Source organism: Microplitis mediator, chromosome 1, assembly GCF_029852145.1.
Source record: "Microplitis mediator isolate UGA2020A chromosome 1, iyMicMedi2.1, whole genome shotgun sequence".
NCBI lineage: Eukaryota > Metazoa > Arthropoda > Insecta > Hymenoptera > Braconidae > Microplitis > Microplitis mediator.
Genome location: NC_079969.1, coordinates 10,657,599 through 10,678,152, shown reverse-complemented (window position 1 = coordinate 10,678,152; position 20,554 = coordinate 10,657,599). Strand labels below are relative to the sequence as shown.

At 31.4% G+C, this 20,554-nt stretch overlaps 3 protein-coding genes across 4 annotated transcripts; all 3 read right to left on the bottom strand.

Annotated features, from left to right (window-relative positions):
* Positions 1 to 150: 150 nt before the first annotated feature.
* LOC130678199 (glutathione S-transferase 1-1-like) lies at positions 151 to 1,749 on the bottom strand. Its single transcript, XM_057485268.1, has 5 exons — positions 1,441 to 1,749; positions 1,306 to 1,364; positions 909 to 1,056; positions 643 to 810; positions 151 to 459 (listed from the first exon to the last, which is right to left on the bottom strand). The coding sequence occupies exons 1-5, from the start codon at positions 1,579 to 1,581 to the stop codon at positions 304 to 306; spliced, it is 672 nt and encodes a 223-aa protein (XP_057341251.1). The 5' UTR covers positions 1,582 to 1,749; the 3' UTR covers positions 151 to 303.
* A 2,048-nt stretch (positions 1,750 to 3,797) lies between these two features.
* Positions 3,798 to 6,445, bottom strand: LOC130678201 (glutathione S-transferase D1-like). Its single transcript, XM_057485272.1, has 6 exons — positions 6,206 to 6,445; positions 5,507 to 5,653; positions 5,272 to 5,330; positions 5,022 to 5,163; positions 4,254 to 4,418; positions 3,798 to 4,149 (listed from the first exon to the last, which is right to left on the bottom strand). The coding sequence occupies exons 2-6, from the start codon at positions 5,645 to 5,647 to the stop codon at positions 4,006 to 4,008; spliced, it is 651 nt and encodes a 216-aa protein (XP_057341255.1). The 5' UTR covers positions 5,648 to 5,653; positions 6,206 to 6,445; the 3' UTR covers positions 3,798 to 4,005.
* Positions 6,446 to 9,264: 2,819 nt separating this feature from the next.
* LOC130678200 (glutathione S-transferase 1-1-like) lies at positions 9,265 to 17,804 on the bottom strand. Of its 2 annotated transcripts, none has more exons than XM_057485270.1 (6): positions 17,579 to 17,804; positions 17,271 to 17,438; positions 11,522 to 11,580; positions 11,323 to 11,464; positions 11,084 to 11,251; positions 9,265 to 10,997 (listed from the first exon to the last, which is right to left on the bottom strand). In XM_057485270.1, the coding sequence occupies exons 2-6, from the start codon at positions 17,409 to 17,411 to the stop codon at positions 10,848 to 10,850; spliced, it is 660 nt and encodes a 219-aa protein (XP_057341253.1). In that variant the 5' UTR covers positions 17,412 to 17,438; positions 17,579 to 17,804; the 3' UTR covers positions 9,265 to 10,847. The 2 variants fall into 2 exon arrangements, with proteins under 2 accessions (XP_057341253.1, XP_057341252.1); XM_057485269.1 differs by having other exon boundaries at positions 17,583 to 17,804.
* Positions 17,805 to 20,554: the final 2,750 nt, after the last annotated feature.

Sequence of the window (20,554 nt, the reverse complement as noted above, 5' to 3'; positions counted from 1 at the left end):
AACGTGGGTTTTTATTATTCATCAGCTGTAGCTGTTGTAGTAACAGCAGCAGTAGTAGTAGGAGCAGAGTAGCATTAAAATTCTATTTTATCAGCTTTTGATAACCCGGTCATCATTAAATGATAAGAAATATATTTAAACACTGATAAGGACGATATTGATACGCAAATAATTTATTAAGTGAATAAAGTGGCTTTAAAAATCAACAAAACTAGTATTAAAATATATGTGTATAGATAAGATAGTGAGTTGAAAAAAGGAAAGGGGTGAGGAGGAGAGTGAATGCAAAATATAATAATTTATTCACTCATTGTCATTATTATCATCTGGTTGAGTCATATAGTTTTTCAACAACTCGACACCCTCACCATTAGCAGCTCTGTATCCTGGGGCAGAACTTTTCACCCTCTCCGCCCACTCACTCACGTTCTTATAGTCGTCGAGCCCGAAGCCAACTGTCTGCAATTAAATTTTATATGAGAGAGAGTATGCTGCTGTATATACTGGTAAAAAAAAAAAAGAACAAGACTACACACAAGTGCCCAAGTACCAAGTAGTTTGTTACTTGAAGCAGACTTGTATAACTGTTACATAGACTTGTATTTAAAAGAAACTCAAAAAATAAGAAAAAAAATTAAGTACTTCGGCTGTTGAAACAGTTGCGATCAGAGCTAAATCGGCGATCGTTAAATTTCGTCCAGCGACGTAGTCATGCCCCTCAACAAGTTTATCCAGCACTTGGAATGCCTCCTTCACTTTATCGTGTTTCTCTTCTTCATAACCATCTTGTCCTCTAAACAGCCATCCATACTAAGCATACACAATATATATATATATACATATAATATCCACAGTATATAAAAATTACTATTTAATTATCATTATAATTTATAATTATTTTAATGTACATAGCAATTTGCGACTGATGGATTTAAAATTCCGGCGTCAAATTGTAGACGTGCATTAACTAATGCACGAGCTTTTGGATTTGTTGGATACAGCCGTTGATTTTCTTCACCACCGTACTGATCCACTAAGTAACACATTATTGCACGACTGAAATAAAATTTTATATTTTATAATTATTACTTCTTCTATTCTCTCAGTTTTTTAATAAATTTGCTAAACGATTATTTTCTTCCGACCTTAAGAGTATCGATTGAAAAAAAAGTTTGCTAAAATTAAGAAGCAACTACTGTCTAAGTAATGAGCGAAATAAATGTAAAGACAAATTGAACCTTGTGCGTATAAAATTACTAAAAGTGTAAAGATTCAAAATACGAAAAAAAAAAAAACATTTAATACCTTTCACTTAATTTATAATCATCATCAATCAATAGCGGAATAGTTTGCTGAGGGTTCAGCTGGAATAAAAAATTAAGATATTCGATTACTATATTGGCGATTATTCGAATGAAAAAAATTAAAATTTTATTTTACTTGTTGATACTCATCAGTTAAATGTTCTCCATTTAATATATTAACCAATGTATAATTAACATCAAGACCCAGAGCTTGTATTACAAGTCGAACAGCACGACATGGTCCGCTTTCTTCCATATGATAGAGCTCCAGTGACATTATTAATTAAAACAGTAAAATATTACTCCAGTAATTTAATAACGACAAAAAACTAAATTATATTATTATTATTTTAAATTTATTGGATAATAAATAATCGTTAGTTTTTAGTTTTTAAAATCACCTGCACCTACACTCGCCGGTATTTATCGACATACTGAGTTACTGTGCCACTAGAACGTCAATATATATTTATAAATGTTGCTTTTTACGTTTCACTATACTATTACCTTTATACTTTATACCCTTTCAAGGCTATATTTATTTATTATTATTATTATAAATCATGCTTAAATTATTTATTTAATAGCCAAAAGTAAAGTAGAATGGTTTACCAAGAAATATGAGTGGAAAAAAACAAAAAACAAATAATGAGTTTTATTTTCTTCCTCAGGATTCGAACCCACGACTTTACTTTCAATAATAGTTTTTTAAACAGCGATAACTCAACAACTAATTAATTTATTTACATGGTCAAGGGTTCATATAATTCGGCATCGAATTGTCTGCTGGGATTTAAACAAGTATGAATCGAACCGAACGAGTGGGCCAAACCCCACTGTGATTTCTCTTATAAAATCATGGTGCCCGAAAAAGCTCAAAGATTAGATTATTACTGAGTAATGGATGAGGGCAAGTTTATGACAATGGGATGTCTGAAATCTTAGTGATTATAATTGAAGGAAACCCTCTTGAGGGTATTGAGAAGAAATTGCGACTCACTAATTATCACGATACAATCTGTCGACCAATACAGAGAATTTTGTTACCACGGAGGGCCTTTCCAAGTCCTCTTCGACCAGAGTCTCTTCATTTCCTGAGATGGTAGTAGTGTTTGGTCCAAGAGAGGTATGGACTCGTGGTGGCTGCTAGTGAGACACCCACACGATAAATGATATTTGATCTGATCATCGATCCTAGGGTAAGCTAATATGAGCTTATGCTCAATATTTCGCTATCATTATATTATGGTGGAGGATAAGGGGTGTTACGAAGCGCGTGTATGCCCAAAAGGGCGAGGAAAACAGCCTCCCGTAAAACGGAGGTGGACTTCGGTGCCGTTACATTAATTAATTATTAATCGAACCGGTTAAAAATGGGTCAGTGGTAAATACATTTAATAAGTCGGATTAAACTTAAATTGTATACATAATGAAATATAAAAATAAATAAATGTATGATTTATGAATACAAATAATTAATATTTATTCGAATTATTAACCCTGAACAATGGATTTTAGAATCGTATTGTAATATTGCCGTCGGAACAATTTTAACGTAATTTGTTAACGTATAAATGCATTAGTGGTTGGTGGTTAACAATGTCGAAATATCGTACTATTGTGGCGAGTGAATTCATCGACGCATAAGGGATCTGGGTGGTGGTGCATTGAAATGTTATGTATACATATGTAGTAAATATGAGGAATGGAATATATCGTGGCAGTATGTAAGCTATTTGAGAGGGTATATCGGGTATGAATGGTATAGATGCTTTGACTTGGAATATAGACTAAAGTTTAATATGTCCACGGTCATTTTTCCTATAATGCTCTATCAAATAGAGTATAATGCCGTACCATACATACTCCAGGGCATTCGTTCAGTTCTTCTTTATATGTAACGATCCTTTAAGGTTTTATCTTACGAAAATACTATCTACTTTAGTCTACTTTATCTTATGAATTTATAAAAAATATCTGCTGCTTTTTTATCTGAATAAACTATTTTTTATCTTTTTTCTTCTTTTTTTTTTAAATATAGGAAGAAATATTCAAGATTTCTCAGTGATTTTTTTATAATATGTGACGGATGATATGAAATGGACTGGAAAATTGAGAACATTGTTGTTTGAATTCCAGACTCGTTTAAAGTGATAAGAAGACTACTTGATTCGGCTCTTACTTTATAAACTTGTAAAGTTTTCAACGATTTTGTACTTGTAGTGAAAAAGTAAAGAAAAGAAAATCCACTTTTCCCATGGATTTAAATCACACTATTGCTTTTTTTTTTAAAACAATAATCATAAATGTTCATTTTTATTTCACTTAAACTTTCAATTATCAGTAATATGATAACAATTCATACAAACAAATTCGTTGAAGATTAAATTTCTTTAAAAAAATTATTTTCATAAATTTTTACATAAACTAAGTAATAAAGAGATAAATATAAAAAACTTTTGATAATAAAATAAAAATAATAAGATATAGCAATTGCTTTTTTTTTTTTTTATTGTGCAACGATCAGAGTTTATAAATTCTTAATTATCAAGTATACAAAATTGAATGAAAATTTTTTACTAAAATATTAAATGAGCAAAAAAAAAAAGTGTTATATAAATTCAATTTGAGGTGAGTAATACTTTTAAAACAGTATTAATATAAAATGAGATGAAGTAATTATATAAATGTAATATAAAATTTAATTCTTCAAGAGTTTATCGATCAAAGACTGGAAAGCTTTGAGACCTTCGCCATTCACTTCGTCATACTTGACTGCTTCTGATTTAATCTTTTCAACCCATCTTGTGACATTCTTGTATTTACTTATGTCGTATTTAATCAACTGAAAGATAAACAAGTTACATTAAGTAATTATTCATTAAATATTGATTAAAAAAAAAAAAAAACGTAACGAATTTAACTAATTTAAATATTTTTTTAAATTACCTCAAAGTTTGAAACAGTACAAATTAAAGCGAGGTCAGCAATAGTCAAACGTTCACCGGCAACGTAATTCTGACCTTCTAAAAATTTATCAAGATAATCAAAGGCCGGTGCTATATTGTCATACTTTGATTTATCTTCCGGGGCTCCTGCGAATATGATCGGATACTGTCCAAACCAAAAATATGTAAATATTTATATTTTTAATTAATTAATATTTACTGTCATCACACATTTTGTCTTTTTAGGATTATCGTTCATTTTTGTTCTTTCGCTCATTACACGGAGAGAAATTTATGGTAACCGTTCCTAGTACGTTTATGAAACATCATCCCATACCGTTATGGTAATGATTACTTGGAATTATGGGATATAAGCCCATACTTTCTGGGAAAAGTTCCCATAAGTATGGAAACAATTCCCATCATTATGGTAACAGTTCCCATATCGCATGTGAAAGAATTATGGTAACGGTTACTATAATATTATAGTAAAGACAACTATAAAATATATGGGTACCGTTCCTATAATCGACATTTCAAAAAAACCGGTTACCATGCATTATGGGAACTATTCCCATAATATATTGTAATTGTGACCATAAATTTCTCTCCGTGTACCGGGGCTGCGAATATTTAATTTTAACAAAATTTTTTTTTCCATCGATACTCCAAAGGTAAAAGAAACGATTATTGGAACTAATAATTAGAGTAATAATTAAAATAAACAGAAGTTGACTAATCAAAGAGGTGGATAATTAAAATGACTCACGTAATAATCAGAAAATGCCGGATACATTGTTCCCATATCGTAGTAAAGCCTTTGATCAACCATAGCCCGTGCCTTGGGGTCTTTTGGGTACAGAGAATCATTTTTTCCGTATTGATTAACTAGATATCCCATTATGGCACGGCTGGAAATGAGTAATTATTAGGATTAATAATTATTAAAAATTTTCGAAACAGTAATATGATAACAAACTTATTAAATAATTATAAAAGCAAAATAAAATAATAATAACCTTTCCCAAAGACTAAACCCATTGTCAACCAAAGTTGGTACAGTGTGCTGAGGATTTAGCTGTCGAGATAAATGAAATATTAAACTCAGTTTATAATACCGTCTTATCTATTAACTTTTAAGATACTATTTAATGTCACAGCTTCGCAAAATACTTAAATACAAAGTACGGAACTGTAGTGAAATTCTGAAAACGTCAAAAAAAAAAAAAAAATAAAGTAAATAAAAATACTTGCCTTGATAAATTCGGGTTTGAGGTGTTCACCGCCCGCGAGGTTCAGGAGTTTAAGATTAAGATCAACTCCCAAAGCCGCAGCGACTAAACGTACTGCTCGGCAAGGCGAACTTCCGGGTGTGTAGTAAAGGTCAATAGCCATTCTAGTCTACGGCAGAATGAAAAAGAGTCAGCTATTTATTTAAACTGGTCTTTTTTGAGCAACTTTCACCATTTCGTTTCAATGGCTTCCTTCCAAGATCTCATCGCCTAAACTTTTTCTTTAAATGTTTTTTAAATTTTTCACTTTTTTTTTGGTTCTATTCTATTCTATATATTCTACTCTATAATTAATTGTATGAAAAATTCCTACAGTTATTTATCCATGATACAATTCCATATCAAGGGAAGCGTCAATGACCGCAGTGACGTTCTCTCAACCTCGCTCCACTATTTTATTAACGAGTTCTTGTTCTACTAGATTTTTATATTATCAAAAGTTTCGACAAGTATTTTTTGAATTTATTATGGCAATCACCGATATTTTCTAATAAAAAAATTTGAAAGCTTTAATAAAAATAATTTACCGGTATAATAAATTGCGAATGTATTAAATAAAAATTTCGGACAATTTAATTTGCTCGGTCTTCTACTAAATAATTTAAAAAAATTCATGAAAAATGAATACTTATTGTGGCAAAATATGAGCTAATATACTTACTTTTGTGGTGTAGTAAGAAATATTGTAAAACAAACTGAGCACTCACTAACGCTGGCACTTGGACGACTAACTGGGATTATAGTTAGTCACGACTTTATAATAGGTGTATGGTGGGGCCATTACTACTTGGCAATGTAGTAAAATAAGTAAGGTAGTATAGTGGTGTAGTACTATACATAGAAGTAGAAACAGCAGGCAGAAGGCGGTAGGCAGCCCATACCAGTACCCCTACTACTAGTCCGGACACATACAGACACATTTACTGACTGGCTAACTAACTAACTAACTAGCACAGTTAAGTATGAGAAAAAGTTTCCGTTCATACTTGTATCTTACCACGATACACCTTATCCTTTCATTATAACCCACACAATCCGGAGTTATCAGTATATTAAAACGCGTAAATATGCTAAGATAAACCCCAACTCAATGACGCATTCTATTATCGCGAAAAAAAAATTTTAAAAAAGTCAACATGAATAAATGATGAAAAAATAATAATAAATTTATGATGGCGATGCTGAAAGTTGAATTGATTGTTAAATATTTGTTTAAGTCGATTTATATAGATTTAAGAAAAAAAAATATATATATATACATGAGTGAAGAGTGTGAGTGCCTGTATGTTTATGTAGGTGGGTTGAAAATGCTTGGCACGAATTTCCATAGTCTGAAAGGTACATCGCGTATGCGATTTAACTTGGAAAAATGTTGGTCGCGTGTTAGTGCCGCGGGTATGCATGACACAAAGAGAGTAGAGCAAAGGAAGTCGATATTAGTTTGTCGACGTGTTTACACCCACGATCGATTCTTTCGCATATCGGTTCTACCAGAAAGGAACAAAAAAAAACAATAAAAAGTCCTCAAAAAATAGGATTTTAAACATTTCAACACGAAAATAATGAAAGAGAATAGAACTCTGAATATATTTTTATGAAAATAATCCGTATATTTGCTGTAGTTGGGAATAACTACACACTATAAATATTTTTTGTTTATTATGATGTTCTCTAATAGGAGAAACCCGAAAACGGCTTGAGGAAAATGTTTTCTTGACTTATAACCCACGTGGCGAATAAGGATGACACTGTCTGTGTATTTCGATGGAGAGTAGCCTGTAATTGTTTTTCTTTTAGGAATAACTACACAATACAGACGTTTCTTATTCAATATGATGTTTTCTTCCGAGGCAAAATTAAAAAGGTGATTTGAGCCTTTAAATCTTATACGAGGGTAAGGAGGTTCAAATCATCTTTTTAGAATATGAAGATCCATACATCAAAAAGGTGATTTGAACCTAAATGTGGTAATTTTGTCCACTTTTACCTACACTGAGAAAAAATTTCTCTTTGGACAATTAAATTGGTTTTGTTGAATTCTATTAAACTAAAAATTATTTGGGACAACTAAATTTTATTACGTCAATATAATCTATTTTGTCATTTTTAACAAATGATTTAATAGACTCTATTTGTTTGACATTAATATTTCTTTCTCTAAAATAATAAAATCATATGGTAGAGTTAAGAAAATATTTATTTAATGGACAACTAAACTATTTTATAGTGCCAACAAATCCAAATATTAAAGCAAAATATTATTATATTAACTCTAATAAATATTACTTAGACACAAAAAAATATATTCATTTAGAATAAATATATATATTTGTTCGAGATTAATAAATATATAGTTGAACCTAATGATTATTGATTTAAAAGTTATGGTGTTAGGCAGCAGCAGCGGAAGTAGTTCGGTGCTCGCCACTAGATCGCGCCCACCATTTGTGGTGTCCCTGGTAAGATACTTATTTCAGAGTTTTTATAATCGCCAGCTTGAAGCATTCGTGGGATGGGTTCCCCGCTGAATATTTTTGGTAATAATATAGGGGTATCCTGTATTACACTATGATATTAATGTTTAATAATAACGTATTTCAAATAATATTTAATTATTATTAATAACACATTCTCTATAATGATCACTCATATATTTCATTATGACTACTTTGTAAGCTCTACAAGTTATCAATTTGATTTTATTCTTGCTACCTAACGTATAATTATCTTTACTAAATATTTTATAGTTTCTAATAATTTTTTTTGTTGGTGAATTATAAAATATTTAGTTAAAACAACCAAATATATGATTGGCAATGGGCAATCAAATCATTTTCTTCTCATAACTAAAATTTAGTTGTCAGGAGAAAATTTTTTTCTCAGTGCACGGTAAGAAATGCATGGTGTTCAACACCATACTGGTATGGCCTCAAGACAGATACTAAAATAGTATGTGAAATATTCCAAGACAGTATTGTAACGAGTCCCAGAAGTATGGCGTTATTTACTATACTGTATAGTACTGGAGCTATTGTATTGCTCATACGTGTGCATAGCAGGCACGGCGAAACAGCATGGCCCTGAGAGCCATACTACAATGCCGAGGACACAATGCTACTAGACTTTCCCGCCATAATTTTTGGCGTGTCAATCAATGTATACTATCGTATTACCGCCAAAACTATGTAGATGTAGTTAGACTAGGTTTATTTTTCTGAAGCATTGTGATGGATACGGCAACGCAGTATGGGCCTGACGGCCATACTGACAGTGCGGTGTCCGCGATAACTACCGCCAATGTTTCTATTCCCGTAATGGTCGAATCATCTATGCATACAATTTTACAACATATAAAAATCTTCTATACTATACAGTATAAAAAGGTGATTGACTTCTTCATACGCTAGCTTTAGGACATCGAGGACTCAAATAACATATTACATTCAGCGGCAAGTTTGAACATCAAAAGAACTGAGGCTTTTGAGGCTCAAACTACTTTTTTAATTTTGACTCAGGCTAGTAGAAGAAACTCGAAAAAGTCCCGGGAAATTTTTTTTTTTTGCTTATGACACTATATAATGGGGAGGTTCGTGGAGAATGACGCGCATGTATTTTTATAAAAAGTGGCCCGTTACACTTTTTCTGTTGAAAATAACTACTGCATCAAATTTTTAGACTCATAATTGATATAATGATGGTTGAAGATATATTTTCTGTATATTTATTATAGTGTAAATTGTTGCGTTAAGTGGTTATATTTCAATCTGATAATCTGCTAATTACGCTACAAATAGTTTGGCTTTACACCCATTCCATGTCTTTTTTATTATACAGAATATTTTAATATGAAGATTGGTAAGAAAAAAAAAAATGATTGTGGAATAAATTAAGCAATCGTAATAAATGAATTATCAAAGAAATAATAGTAAAATGTATACGAAGGTACTTAAGGTTTTATTTGCAATTGTTTTTACCATTTTTCCATTTCACTGTCTTTACACGTCCGGGATAGAAGAGAAATGTCTTTCTTTCTTGATTCCATTTCGTTTATAATTTTTGTTGCATTATACTTTTTATTTTCCCTCTTTTCTTTATAATTTTTTTTTTTTTTAGTACACTGTCGTTTTTATGCCATGTCATTGTTGAGCAATCTTCCGAATGGCTTGGGATTGTGAAACCGCTTAGTATTATACCATCATGAACGACGTTGAGTAGACGCAGGGAGACAGGAGGTGAAGGAAAGGAATATGACTGTTTGCGTCCTTGGGACGTCTACCTAATGGATTCGCATCTGAAATAAAAAAAAAACCCGTAGTGCACTAAAAAACATAATAATTGTCAAGCGTTTCAAGCTCTTTAGGATAATTAAAAAATAATTTTTAAATAATTACATCGCGATAAATTTATATTTTAAATTATCTTAAAGTTTTATAAATTTTATTCAGCAAGTTTTCTATAAAAAAAAAATAGTATAACTCCTAGGTAAAATTTATAACTGATACTGCGGCATATACTTCTGTTTCTGACAGTGGGTGAACTTGATACAAGCATTTCCGACAATAAATACCCTTCTACAAAATGCTTCTGCTCAACTGGAGAGTAAAATTTGAAAGGTCCTGTCTAATGCAATGCGTTAAAATTATTATTGTATTTTTTTTTTTTTTCACAAACCTGACTGCTATCTTTTAAAGAATAAATTTTTTTTCCCTGTGGAAGAATTAAAAAATTACAAAAAAAAAAAAAAAAATAATTAATCATAATTTTCAAAATTCCGACAAATATGAGACACCCATTAATTAAAAATGGCGACGGCTATTTTTACTTGACCTGTGTTTTCAGAACGTAAAATATTAAAAATATAATTGAATATCCAGTTGAATTAAATTTAAAAGTATTGAATGTGCATCAACCATTAAATTTCTCAATTCTATTTTTAATGACCTCGTTAACGGTAGGATAAACATTACAAAGAAATCTTTGAATTAAATTCTCTTTGATATTAAATAATAAAGAGAATTAGAGAGAGAGAGAGAGAGAGAGAGAGAGAGAGAGAGAGAGAGATTTTTGTTGAATTAATAATATTTTTTTATTTCAGATGGTAGGATAAATTTATTAGTTAGTACATACTAGAAGTAGTTAAATTTAATTAGTTATTATGTAGGTATCAGTTGCGCTTACAAGTGATTGGTGAACAGATATAACATTAATTGGGAATATTGATCTAGATAATAGTTGTATGGGAGTATTGGTAGTGTTGGTAGTAGTGAGTGAAATTGGGTACAGAGTGGGAAATTAAAAGGAAGTTAAACAGCTTCCAAATTGGCTCGAAACCACTCGCCTAGTAATTGAGCCGGAGCATTAACTTGTTCGTATCCGTATTTTTCAAGAGCTTCTTTGCAACGTTCGTACCAGGAGACTACATTATCGTAAGCTGTTATGTCAAATCCAAATATCTGGAATTTTTTTTTAAATTTAATTAAAATTTTACGCTATTTTATTTTGACATTTCATATTGAAGGCATACGTTAAACTGGTATACCTCGGCAAGGCCAACGCTTATGACAATCGAGAAATCAGCGATTGTTAAATTTTCACCGGCAACAAACTCACTCGTTCCTAAATAAATGTTTAACATTTCAAAAGCACGCTCTATTTGCTTTACTTTGTCTTCGTCTACGACATTTGACATTCCAAAAGTGACAAAAATCTTTAAAAGGAAGAAAAAAAAAATTTTAATTGTACTCCGTTTTTAAGTTAAATCAAATTTTTTTAAATTACATAAGCGTTAAAAATATTGTAGTAGAGCCTTGTTAAGTCGAAGTATAATTTCTCGTCGACAAGTGCTTTCTGTTTGGGATCTTTTGGATACAGGGAATCATTCTTAGCGTATTTGTCCACGAGGTAACCCATAATTGCACGGCTAAAACAATTATTTTTTAGTTTTATCGTATAAATTGATTTTTTAAATTAAAATTACCTTTCAGTTAATATAAATCCATTGTCATCAATTGTGGGAAGAGTATGCTGTGGATTTATCTGTTAATTTAAATAAAAAACTTTTGCTAAGTTATGTGCACATAAAGCTTTAGCAGCTTTGTGAACCTGGCAATCGACCTTTGAATTTTTGACGAAAAATTCTTGGAATCGATTGTGCTGTACCTAATTGTACCACTCATTTTTTCGTTTGTACTTGAAATGATATAGAGGTAAAGTGAGCCTTAAAAAGAGCTAAAAAAAAAAAAAAAAAAAAAACATTTTTCCTGAAAAACAATCGACAACCATGAATTAGCGTATGTACTCGATTATACCGTCCTTGACTTTGTCTGAATATTAGGATTTTCAGAAAAAGTAGTAAGGCTGCTGATTGAAGGTCTTTGCAATCGATCGGGATCGTTAAAATTGGCACCGATCCATTGAACTTCGTAAGTACCTGAATGTATCACTCTCAAAATTTACTTAGAGAACGCCCTAATTATAAAAATACGTAAGGGTCACTGTAAGAATTTAACTATAATAGAAACGGTGTTCTTTTACTTACATTTAAGTGTGGTACAATTGGGTATTGCCGAAGTACAATCGATCAGTAGCGGGTACAAGTATCTAGATGACAAGCAATAAAATTTTTATAATGGCCCTTACGTTTTTTTTTCCTCGTAAGACGTTCTTTAACTAGCATTTGGGAGTGGTACAATTGAGTACTTACGGAGTGCAATCGATTGACAGCGGGTCCAAGGAATTAGACAGAAAATAATGAAATCCGTACAGTGGCCTTTAGAAATTTTTCTACAAGGACGATCTCTAAATGTTATTTCGAAGTAGTAAAATTGAGTTAATACTAGGGGTGTGCGAATCTTGTTCGAATCGAATCGAGTCGAATGGTTAGATTCGATTCGATATTCGAGTCGAATATCGAATAGTTCGAAAGATTCGAATAGTTCGAAACTTTACCGAATCTTCGGTAAATAGGGAAGCCTGGGGCACGAAGGCCTCCCTCAAAAATTAGGTGAAAATTTTTTTTTTACTTTTCCTTCTAGTTATGACCTCTATAAAATGTTTTTATCATATTTTAGGTCAATATGTGATATGTGGGGTAAAATGGACCACTCGAAAAATAAAAATGTAACGAAAAAATTATATTGTTTTTCACTTTCCGTCAAGTTATGACCTTTATAATGGTTTTATTATATTTTAGGTCAATATATATGAATGTGGGGCAAAATCGACCACTCGAAAAAAAAATTCCAACGAAAAAATGATTTTTTTTATTTTCCGTCAAGTTAATTTTTTCGTTACAATTTTTTTCTTTGAGTGGTCTATTTTACCCCACATATCACATATTGGCCTAAAATATGATAAAAACATTATAGAGGTCATAACTTGATGGAAAATAAAAAAAAATTTTTACCTAACTTTTGAGGGGAGCCTTCGTGCCCCAGGCTCCCCTATTTACCGAAGATTCGGTAAAGTTTCGAAACTATTCGAATCTTTCGAACTATTCGAACCTTTCGAACTATTCGAACCTTTCGAACTATTCGAACCTTTCGAACTATTCGAGCATTTCGAATCTTCGAGGTGCATCTCGAATCGAATTGTTCACTTCGATGCGCCTTGAATAATTCGAAGTTTCGAGTATTCGCACACCCCTATAGTTAATACGATGAACGATGAGTTGATAGCGAGTACAAGGATTTCAATAAAAGTGAATGAAATTTTTACAATGGTCCTTTCATCTGTTTTTCATAAGGGCGTTCTTTCACTATTATTTGAGAGTGGTACAATTGGGTACTGACAAAGTACAAAATCAAATGATAGCGAATACAAGGATCTAGATAAGAGGAAAGAAATAATTACAATGGTACTTACGTTTTTTTTTTTTTTTATTTTAGGACGTTCTCTACCTAGCATTTTCGAGTGATACAATTGAATACTAACAGAGTACAATAGATTGATATCGGCTATAAGAATTCAGACAGCAAACAATGGAATTCTTACAGTGGACCTTATGTATTTTTCTAGTAGGGGCGGTCTCTAAATACTATTCAAGAGTGGTACAATGGGCTACTAACAAAGTACACGGAAAAATTAAAACCCGAGTGGTTACTGTTCTGCACGCAACTCAGTACGGTTTTAGAAAAAAATAAAAATAATTGAGTTACCCATACAAAGTTTGGAAATCAGCCCTATATCGGGCCATTACTAAGCCAAGAATGTCGATTAATGGCTCAGCAATCACAGTTTTTATCGGCCGATAAACGGCTTATATCTGGAATGATAACCTCGGCCGATTAATGGCAGCCAGCAATCAGCCAAGCAAGCACATAAATTAAATTTAAAAAAAATTTTATTATTATTATTCTAGTAGAGTTCATGATCATTAACGTTTAATCTATTTAAGTGAGGTAAATGATGTTGAAAAACTTCGATGAAAAATTCTGCTGGACTCTGGGCGCGAACTGCCGACCTTATGATTGCTGGGTCTGAACGGTAGCTCCCGGATGAACCTACTAACGTAGGTTTTACACTTACGTATATTTATTAAAATATTACATAATTTTTTAAAATAAAACTTATTAAATTTAATTGATTATTTATCAAGAGCCCAGTTGAATTATCTTGCTCTACCGCCATTATTAAAAAGGCTTTTTATATTATAAAAATTTTTGACTTCTTTTATAATTAAATCGATTTTTATAAGTAAAGTTATAAAATTGCGGTTGTTGATTGCAAATAATAACGAACTAAAAAACATTTTAATTTTTAGTTGTAAATAACTTTAATCGGAAAATTAAAATATTTATTAATTAAAACTTAGTGTAATTAAAAAATAAATAATTATTTACTTAAACAAACTATAATAATAAGTTATTTAAATAATTAATAATTGGTTAGTAGATTTTTTCATTCAACAAGAATCAATCACGGACCATTGATTAACCAACAGTGGCCCAACTTTGCGAACCGATAATCGGCCAGTCATTAGCCATTTATTGGCCAGCCATCGGCAGCGTCGTATGACTATCGTTTCCTTTACGGGAAGTCCTTTTCTGATATGAAACCAGTAATGCCATAACATATACATTCAAAAATTTTAATAAAAAAACTAAACGGCTGCTGGTAATTAACCAGGTTTGGGCCATTAATAATTTCCAATGCTTGGCCGAGCGTCGGCAGTCAGACATCGGCCAAGCTACGGCATTTTTTCCATTAACGGCGACTTTGTATGGGTAGCACCGGACTGAGTGATGTTCGCACATGACTCAGTCAGGTTTTGAACAGTAACCAGTGTAGTGCTGCACCATAATCTGAGCACAGTAACCAGTCTGGTGCCGCACATGAATAGCTTGTGTGCGCACACGAATGGCTCGGTTGCGCAAACGAATAAGTAGTGTTTTGCATATATAAATATAAAACTAAAAGTTTAGAAATAGATTGACATATAAAGTAAATAAAGAAGACTAAATAAATTAAGTTATGTTTTAATTATAGTTCGATGATATAGTTTAATTTATTTAATTTCAAGCAAACAATAAATCATACAATATTTTTTTTTAACTGTTAAATTTACACCCAACGTTTTGGAATAAATCTATCCTTTCCGTTCTCTGTAAAACGTGAAATAATTTGCAGCTAATGTAATTATCACATGAAAAAAAATTGGGATTGGAATTATATTGTTCATAATATTAATACCAAAAATCAAAAATAAATAAAACAAAATAATAAAATATTGTTTAAACTATTAAAAAGATCACAAATCAAAATACGTTCAATTCTACTTCTTGTGAGTATATGAAGTGAAATGATTTTGTGTACGCGAAATGCTAAATACTTAACTTTACAAAGTCAGCACAGCATATCATACATATTAGACGACTATTAACATCATAAATATTAAATCAAAATTAAAATGACTAAATTTAGATATAAAATATTTCACACACTTGCTAAACATCTGTTTCTATCATAAAAGAAAGAAATCTTACGGTCTCGACCATACTGACTCGTGTACAGCACCCGAATGGTTATGGTGCGGAACCATGCCTATTCGTGTGATACACATTAGTCAGTAGTGTGCTCGAAAATCTTCAGCTAAGAATTCTTAAGACGTTACTCATTCGTGTGCTGCACAGGAGTCATTCATGTGCCACACCAGACTGGTTACTGTGCTTGGATTGTGGTGCAGCACCACACTGGTTATACTATTCAGAACCTGACTGAGTCGAGTGCGCACATCACTCAGTCCGGTGCTAATTCAATTGTCTTTCATATTTTACTAGAACCGCACTGAGTCTGGTGCAAAACAGTAACCACTCGGGTTTTAATCTTTCCGAGTAGAATAGATTTATGCCAATTTTAACGATGGCGTTCAATTGCAAGGACCTTCTACAAGTAGCCTTACCACTTTTTTTAAAACCCATGCAGGAGCTGCCAGAGTTGAACGACGGGGCCCTACTTGGCCCAGCACTGGGTAACCTAGCTTTGGCATACCTATATTGGCCCATGCTTAGCTCAAGATTGGGTACTCAGTCTCGGCCGTTACAATTATTACCCTGGCTTGGGCCAGGACTGGATAAACTAGCCTTGGCCGTTACAATGATTACTCGAGCTTAGGCCAAGACTGGGTGCCCCTGCCTTGGCCGTCCAATGGCAAATCAGACTTGGGCCAAGGTAGGATTACCCAAGTTTGGCTATACCTATGGTTTAATAAGTAGATCATATAAATGTATCAATTCAACATTAGTAGGTTTGTCCAGCAGCTACCGTTCGGACCCAGCAATCAGAAGGACGGCAGTTCGCGCCCAGAGTCCAGCAGAATTTTCACCGAGTTTTTTTCACATCATTTACCTCCCTTAGATAGTTTAAACGTTAATGATCATGAACTCAACGAGGTTAATAATAATCAAATTTTTTTTTAATTAAATTTATTCGTTTCCTCGATGCACGTGCCAGGTCTGGCAACGAAGCCTGAGCCCGGACTGACAACCGAGCATGGGCGAGGTCTAGCAATCAGGACTGGCCCTGTGTTATCATTCCAGACTTCTACCAAGGCTGGCTTACAAGCTTGGCCAAAGGTTTTACATACTTGGGCCAAGCCTGGGCCCGTCGTACTTTCCTCCCTGGGAAATTCTAATATTCAGATAAAATCAAGGACAGTTCAATCGAGTCCATCCACTAATTCATAGTTGCTGTCGATTGTTTTTCAGAAGAAAATAGGTGGTACGATTAATAGAGTACGATCGATCCCAAGAATTTTCGATCAAAGATTTAAAGGTTTTAATTGCCAGGTTCACAGAGCTGGTTTTAGCGTGACTTAAAATTTTTTTGTGGTCATTGCTTGGATTAAAACAATTTAATTTCAAGGAAATTTTTTTTTTCTCCAATCGATATGCCGAGGGTCAGAAATAAATATACTAAAGACAATATTATTGAAAAAAAAATTTCGTAAAAGATATGACACGAGTAATTACTGTATGATATTTGTGAAAATTTTAATTCAGAATTTAAGCGTTTTTTTTTTAAAATTTTTTTTGTCTGTGTGAATAAATAGATAGCAATAAATAATGTAATCGTCATTCTCAAGCTACCAGGGGTCGTTTAAAAAAAATTCATTAAAATTTATGAATAACAGTCTGAGTAAAAATAAAATAAAAATGTCAGAGTATCCAAAAATCTCGAGATCGTAACCCCAAGTGTATAAAAAGATAAAAATATATATGAAAAGTTACCTTAATAAATTCTGGGCTAAGTTGCTCGCCTTTAGAAACATCAATAACTTTTAAATTTAAATGAATACCAAGTGCTTTGGCTAACAATATAACCGCACGTGAGGGTGGACTTGGCGGCAAATAATACAAATCGATTGTCATTATTCTTACTTAATTATTTTTCAAGTTCTGCAATCAAGTTCAAGGTCATTAAAAATTAAAATTTTAAATTATTATTTAAAATAAATATCAATAATTTTTAATAATTATTTATCTTGGAAAACAAAATAAAAATATATATTGGACGTTATTGAAAATATTTCATATACTTGCGTAGAATTATTAGTTGCTTTTTTTTTTTTTGTTTTGTTTTCACTAGTTATTTTACTATTTTTAATATAAGCAGAAGATTAAAAAAAAAATCTGTTGGCGTATTACGATGGAAATATTGGTTCTCGTACACGTCGTGAGTTGAAGTAATACATTGGCATACGACGTGAAATGAATTCGTATTGTTGTCGAATATACAAGCCAAACTGTGCTACACTGATGTCTAGTACCCACTATACCTAAACGCAAGCGCGCTAAAGTTGCCATGACGATGTTGCCAAACAATGAACGAGAAAAATATTACAACCTCGTATATGTCACTATTCAAATTTTTTCCCTTTATTGATAATATAAAAAATTTTTTTTTACTCGTTATTACTATTCACATTGTGCCGTGTAAATAAATAACAACTTTATACTATCTAAATTATTTATTAAAAAATTTTAAATTAACAGATTGCATTTTTTTTTATTTATATCTGATATTTAATTAAATTATCGAACAATAAAATTTTTATTTTTAGTTTTACATACAAATTTTGGAAGACCTTTTTTACGAAGAAAATGAATAAATCTCTTTGGATTTTTGAAAATTCTGATAACATAAGCCCAGTTTAAGTTAAACGATATAATAATGTAAATTAAAGATGAAATTTATCAGAGTGAAATTCATTGATATGTATCAATGTTAACTTTTAATTATAACATTTATAAAATGTGTAAATAATTTATGTACTCTTTGGATCGAGGTATAGTTGAATCAATATAAATTGATGATGTGTTACAAAAGGTAGTGAAAAACAGCCAGTATTTAATTTAAACGCGGGAGTAGCTGAGCAGAGCAGTAGCGATGCCTTTTATAAATGGTGTAGCAATGCTATTTCAGAGAGTTAATAGAGAATAACTTTTTGTCTGATTGTATTCACGATTGCGTTATTTTATGCACATAAATAAAGTCTGCGTTAATGGACGGCAGAATGTGGACATTTTGTAATTGAATGCGGATATGCACTACACCACCAAATACCTTCAATATATAGAAATATATATATATATATATATTTGTTTATTTATTTATTTGTGCGTATCTAGTTCTATATGTATATATATAAATATATGCTTACCATTGCCTACAAGGGAATTGTTTAAATCATTAATGGTGATTAAAACGATTGTACAATCGTACATCACGCACGTATTTCACCAACTAGTTTAAACGGCTAAAATTAACGTTCCTCCATCCTTTCCCACTCCTACTCACACTCATCCCACTAAAGTTATTTATGTTCATAAGTCCTGCTATTATTTACAAATAATTTCACCAGAATTTACCAATTTATACTTTATCCAAATCTCTACTTTGTCAATTAGTCGTCCCATATATTTTGATGTTTTTTTTTAACGTTTTGCTGTGAAAATTAAAGATTAGAAAAAAAAAAAAGTTAGTGGTTTCAGTTTGATTCACTAAAATTGAGTTTTCATCACAATTTCTTATAAGGATTTTATCTAAACAACCAACAGATTACTGAGATATTACTGGGCTTAAGTAATATAGGCCCGGTAGTTAATTTTGGCTAAAGATTTATTTTTTTTTTCGAAGGTAATTAAATTTTTCTGTTTCCTATAAAAGTTTTAGTAAGTTTCATAGAAATATAACCATCGAGTTTGTACTAATATTGCAAAATTTCAAAAATTCCACAATTTTCTGTCTCAACTATAGTCAAGCAGGTTCCAGAAATACCATTGGTTCAAAAGTTTATGTATGTAAATATATATACACGATATAACGCGCCGGTCTCCCATAATAGCGACGACACTTCTACACCGATCTTAATGAAACTTCGTATACGTATTCTTTAGTTAAAGAGCTCGGTTTTATTTGAAGATGAGCTAAATCGGCCAGAAAGTTTAGAAGTTATGGTCGTTTGAAATTTTTGGATTTTTCGAAAAAATCAACTTTTGTTGATTTATCGTTGAACAATTTCTGAACCTAAAAAGATAATCTATTTCTGGTGATTGCGTCTTAAAGTTAATTCAATTAGCTTTAATTCGCGCTATATTACGTATTCTTTTGATAATTTTTTCTAAAGTTTGATGAATTTTTTAATTTTTTAAAAGATAGAAAAAGTTTTTTTTCGCTTTAGCGTTTAATATTCAAGTAATACATAATAGTTAAATATCGTTAATTGTATATTATAGCTTATTAAACGAGCTGTATATTCAATCATTTACTTTTATAATAGCCTTTTCTTGGAAACAAAAATGACTTATTTATTTATCGAAATTTACACAGAAAAAAATGATCTGTATAAATCGAGAAACGACAAGTAATATAATGATAAAGTGATTAGTAAATAATGTCATTCTAAATAGTAATTCTTTAATTTATAATCAAAATGTAAATAATTATAGGATAAATATTAAAATTTATTGTCTATGTAGGTAAAGTTAATATTTGAACTTTAGTAACCGTAACTCAAATATTAAAAATTTATGACACGTACCCGAGTCAGAATCTACGGCATATTTTGAACGTAGATGGGCATTAGAAACCTACATTGATTATGTCCTAAACCTACAATGATTAGTATGTCCTAAAAAGTCTAATGGAGGTTTTCAATGCTCATTTAGGTTCAAAGTATGCCTTGGATTTCTACTCGGGTATTATAAAATTTATTGTTTGGAATGTTAAAATTCCCTATATTGATATCCAGGTTCCGGGTTATAATTTCAAACACTAATTTCTAAAGTTTCTTTTTTTCCGTTTAGTTGTTGCATTTGTTCTCCTAATTTTTCATGAATTTTGGGGACTGCTTTCATTAAAGTTATTGCCGTATAACACTTCAAATTTTTTACATCTCAATTCAAGATGTTATAATTAATTTCGTTTCATCTTTTAAAAAATTTCTTTTTATTTCCATCTTTTCTTAAAACTTGAAAATAAATATTAAGAAATCTATTTTCATTTCGGTTGA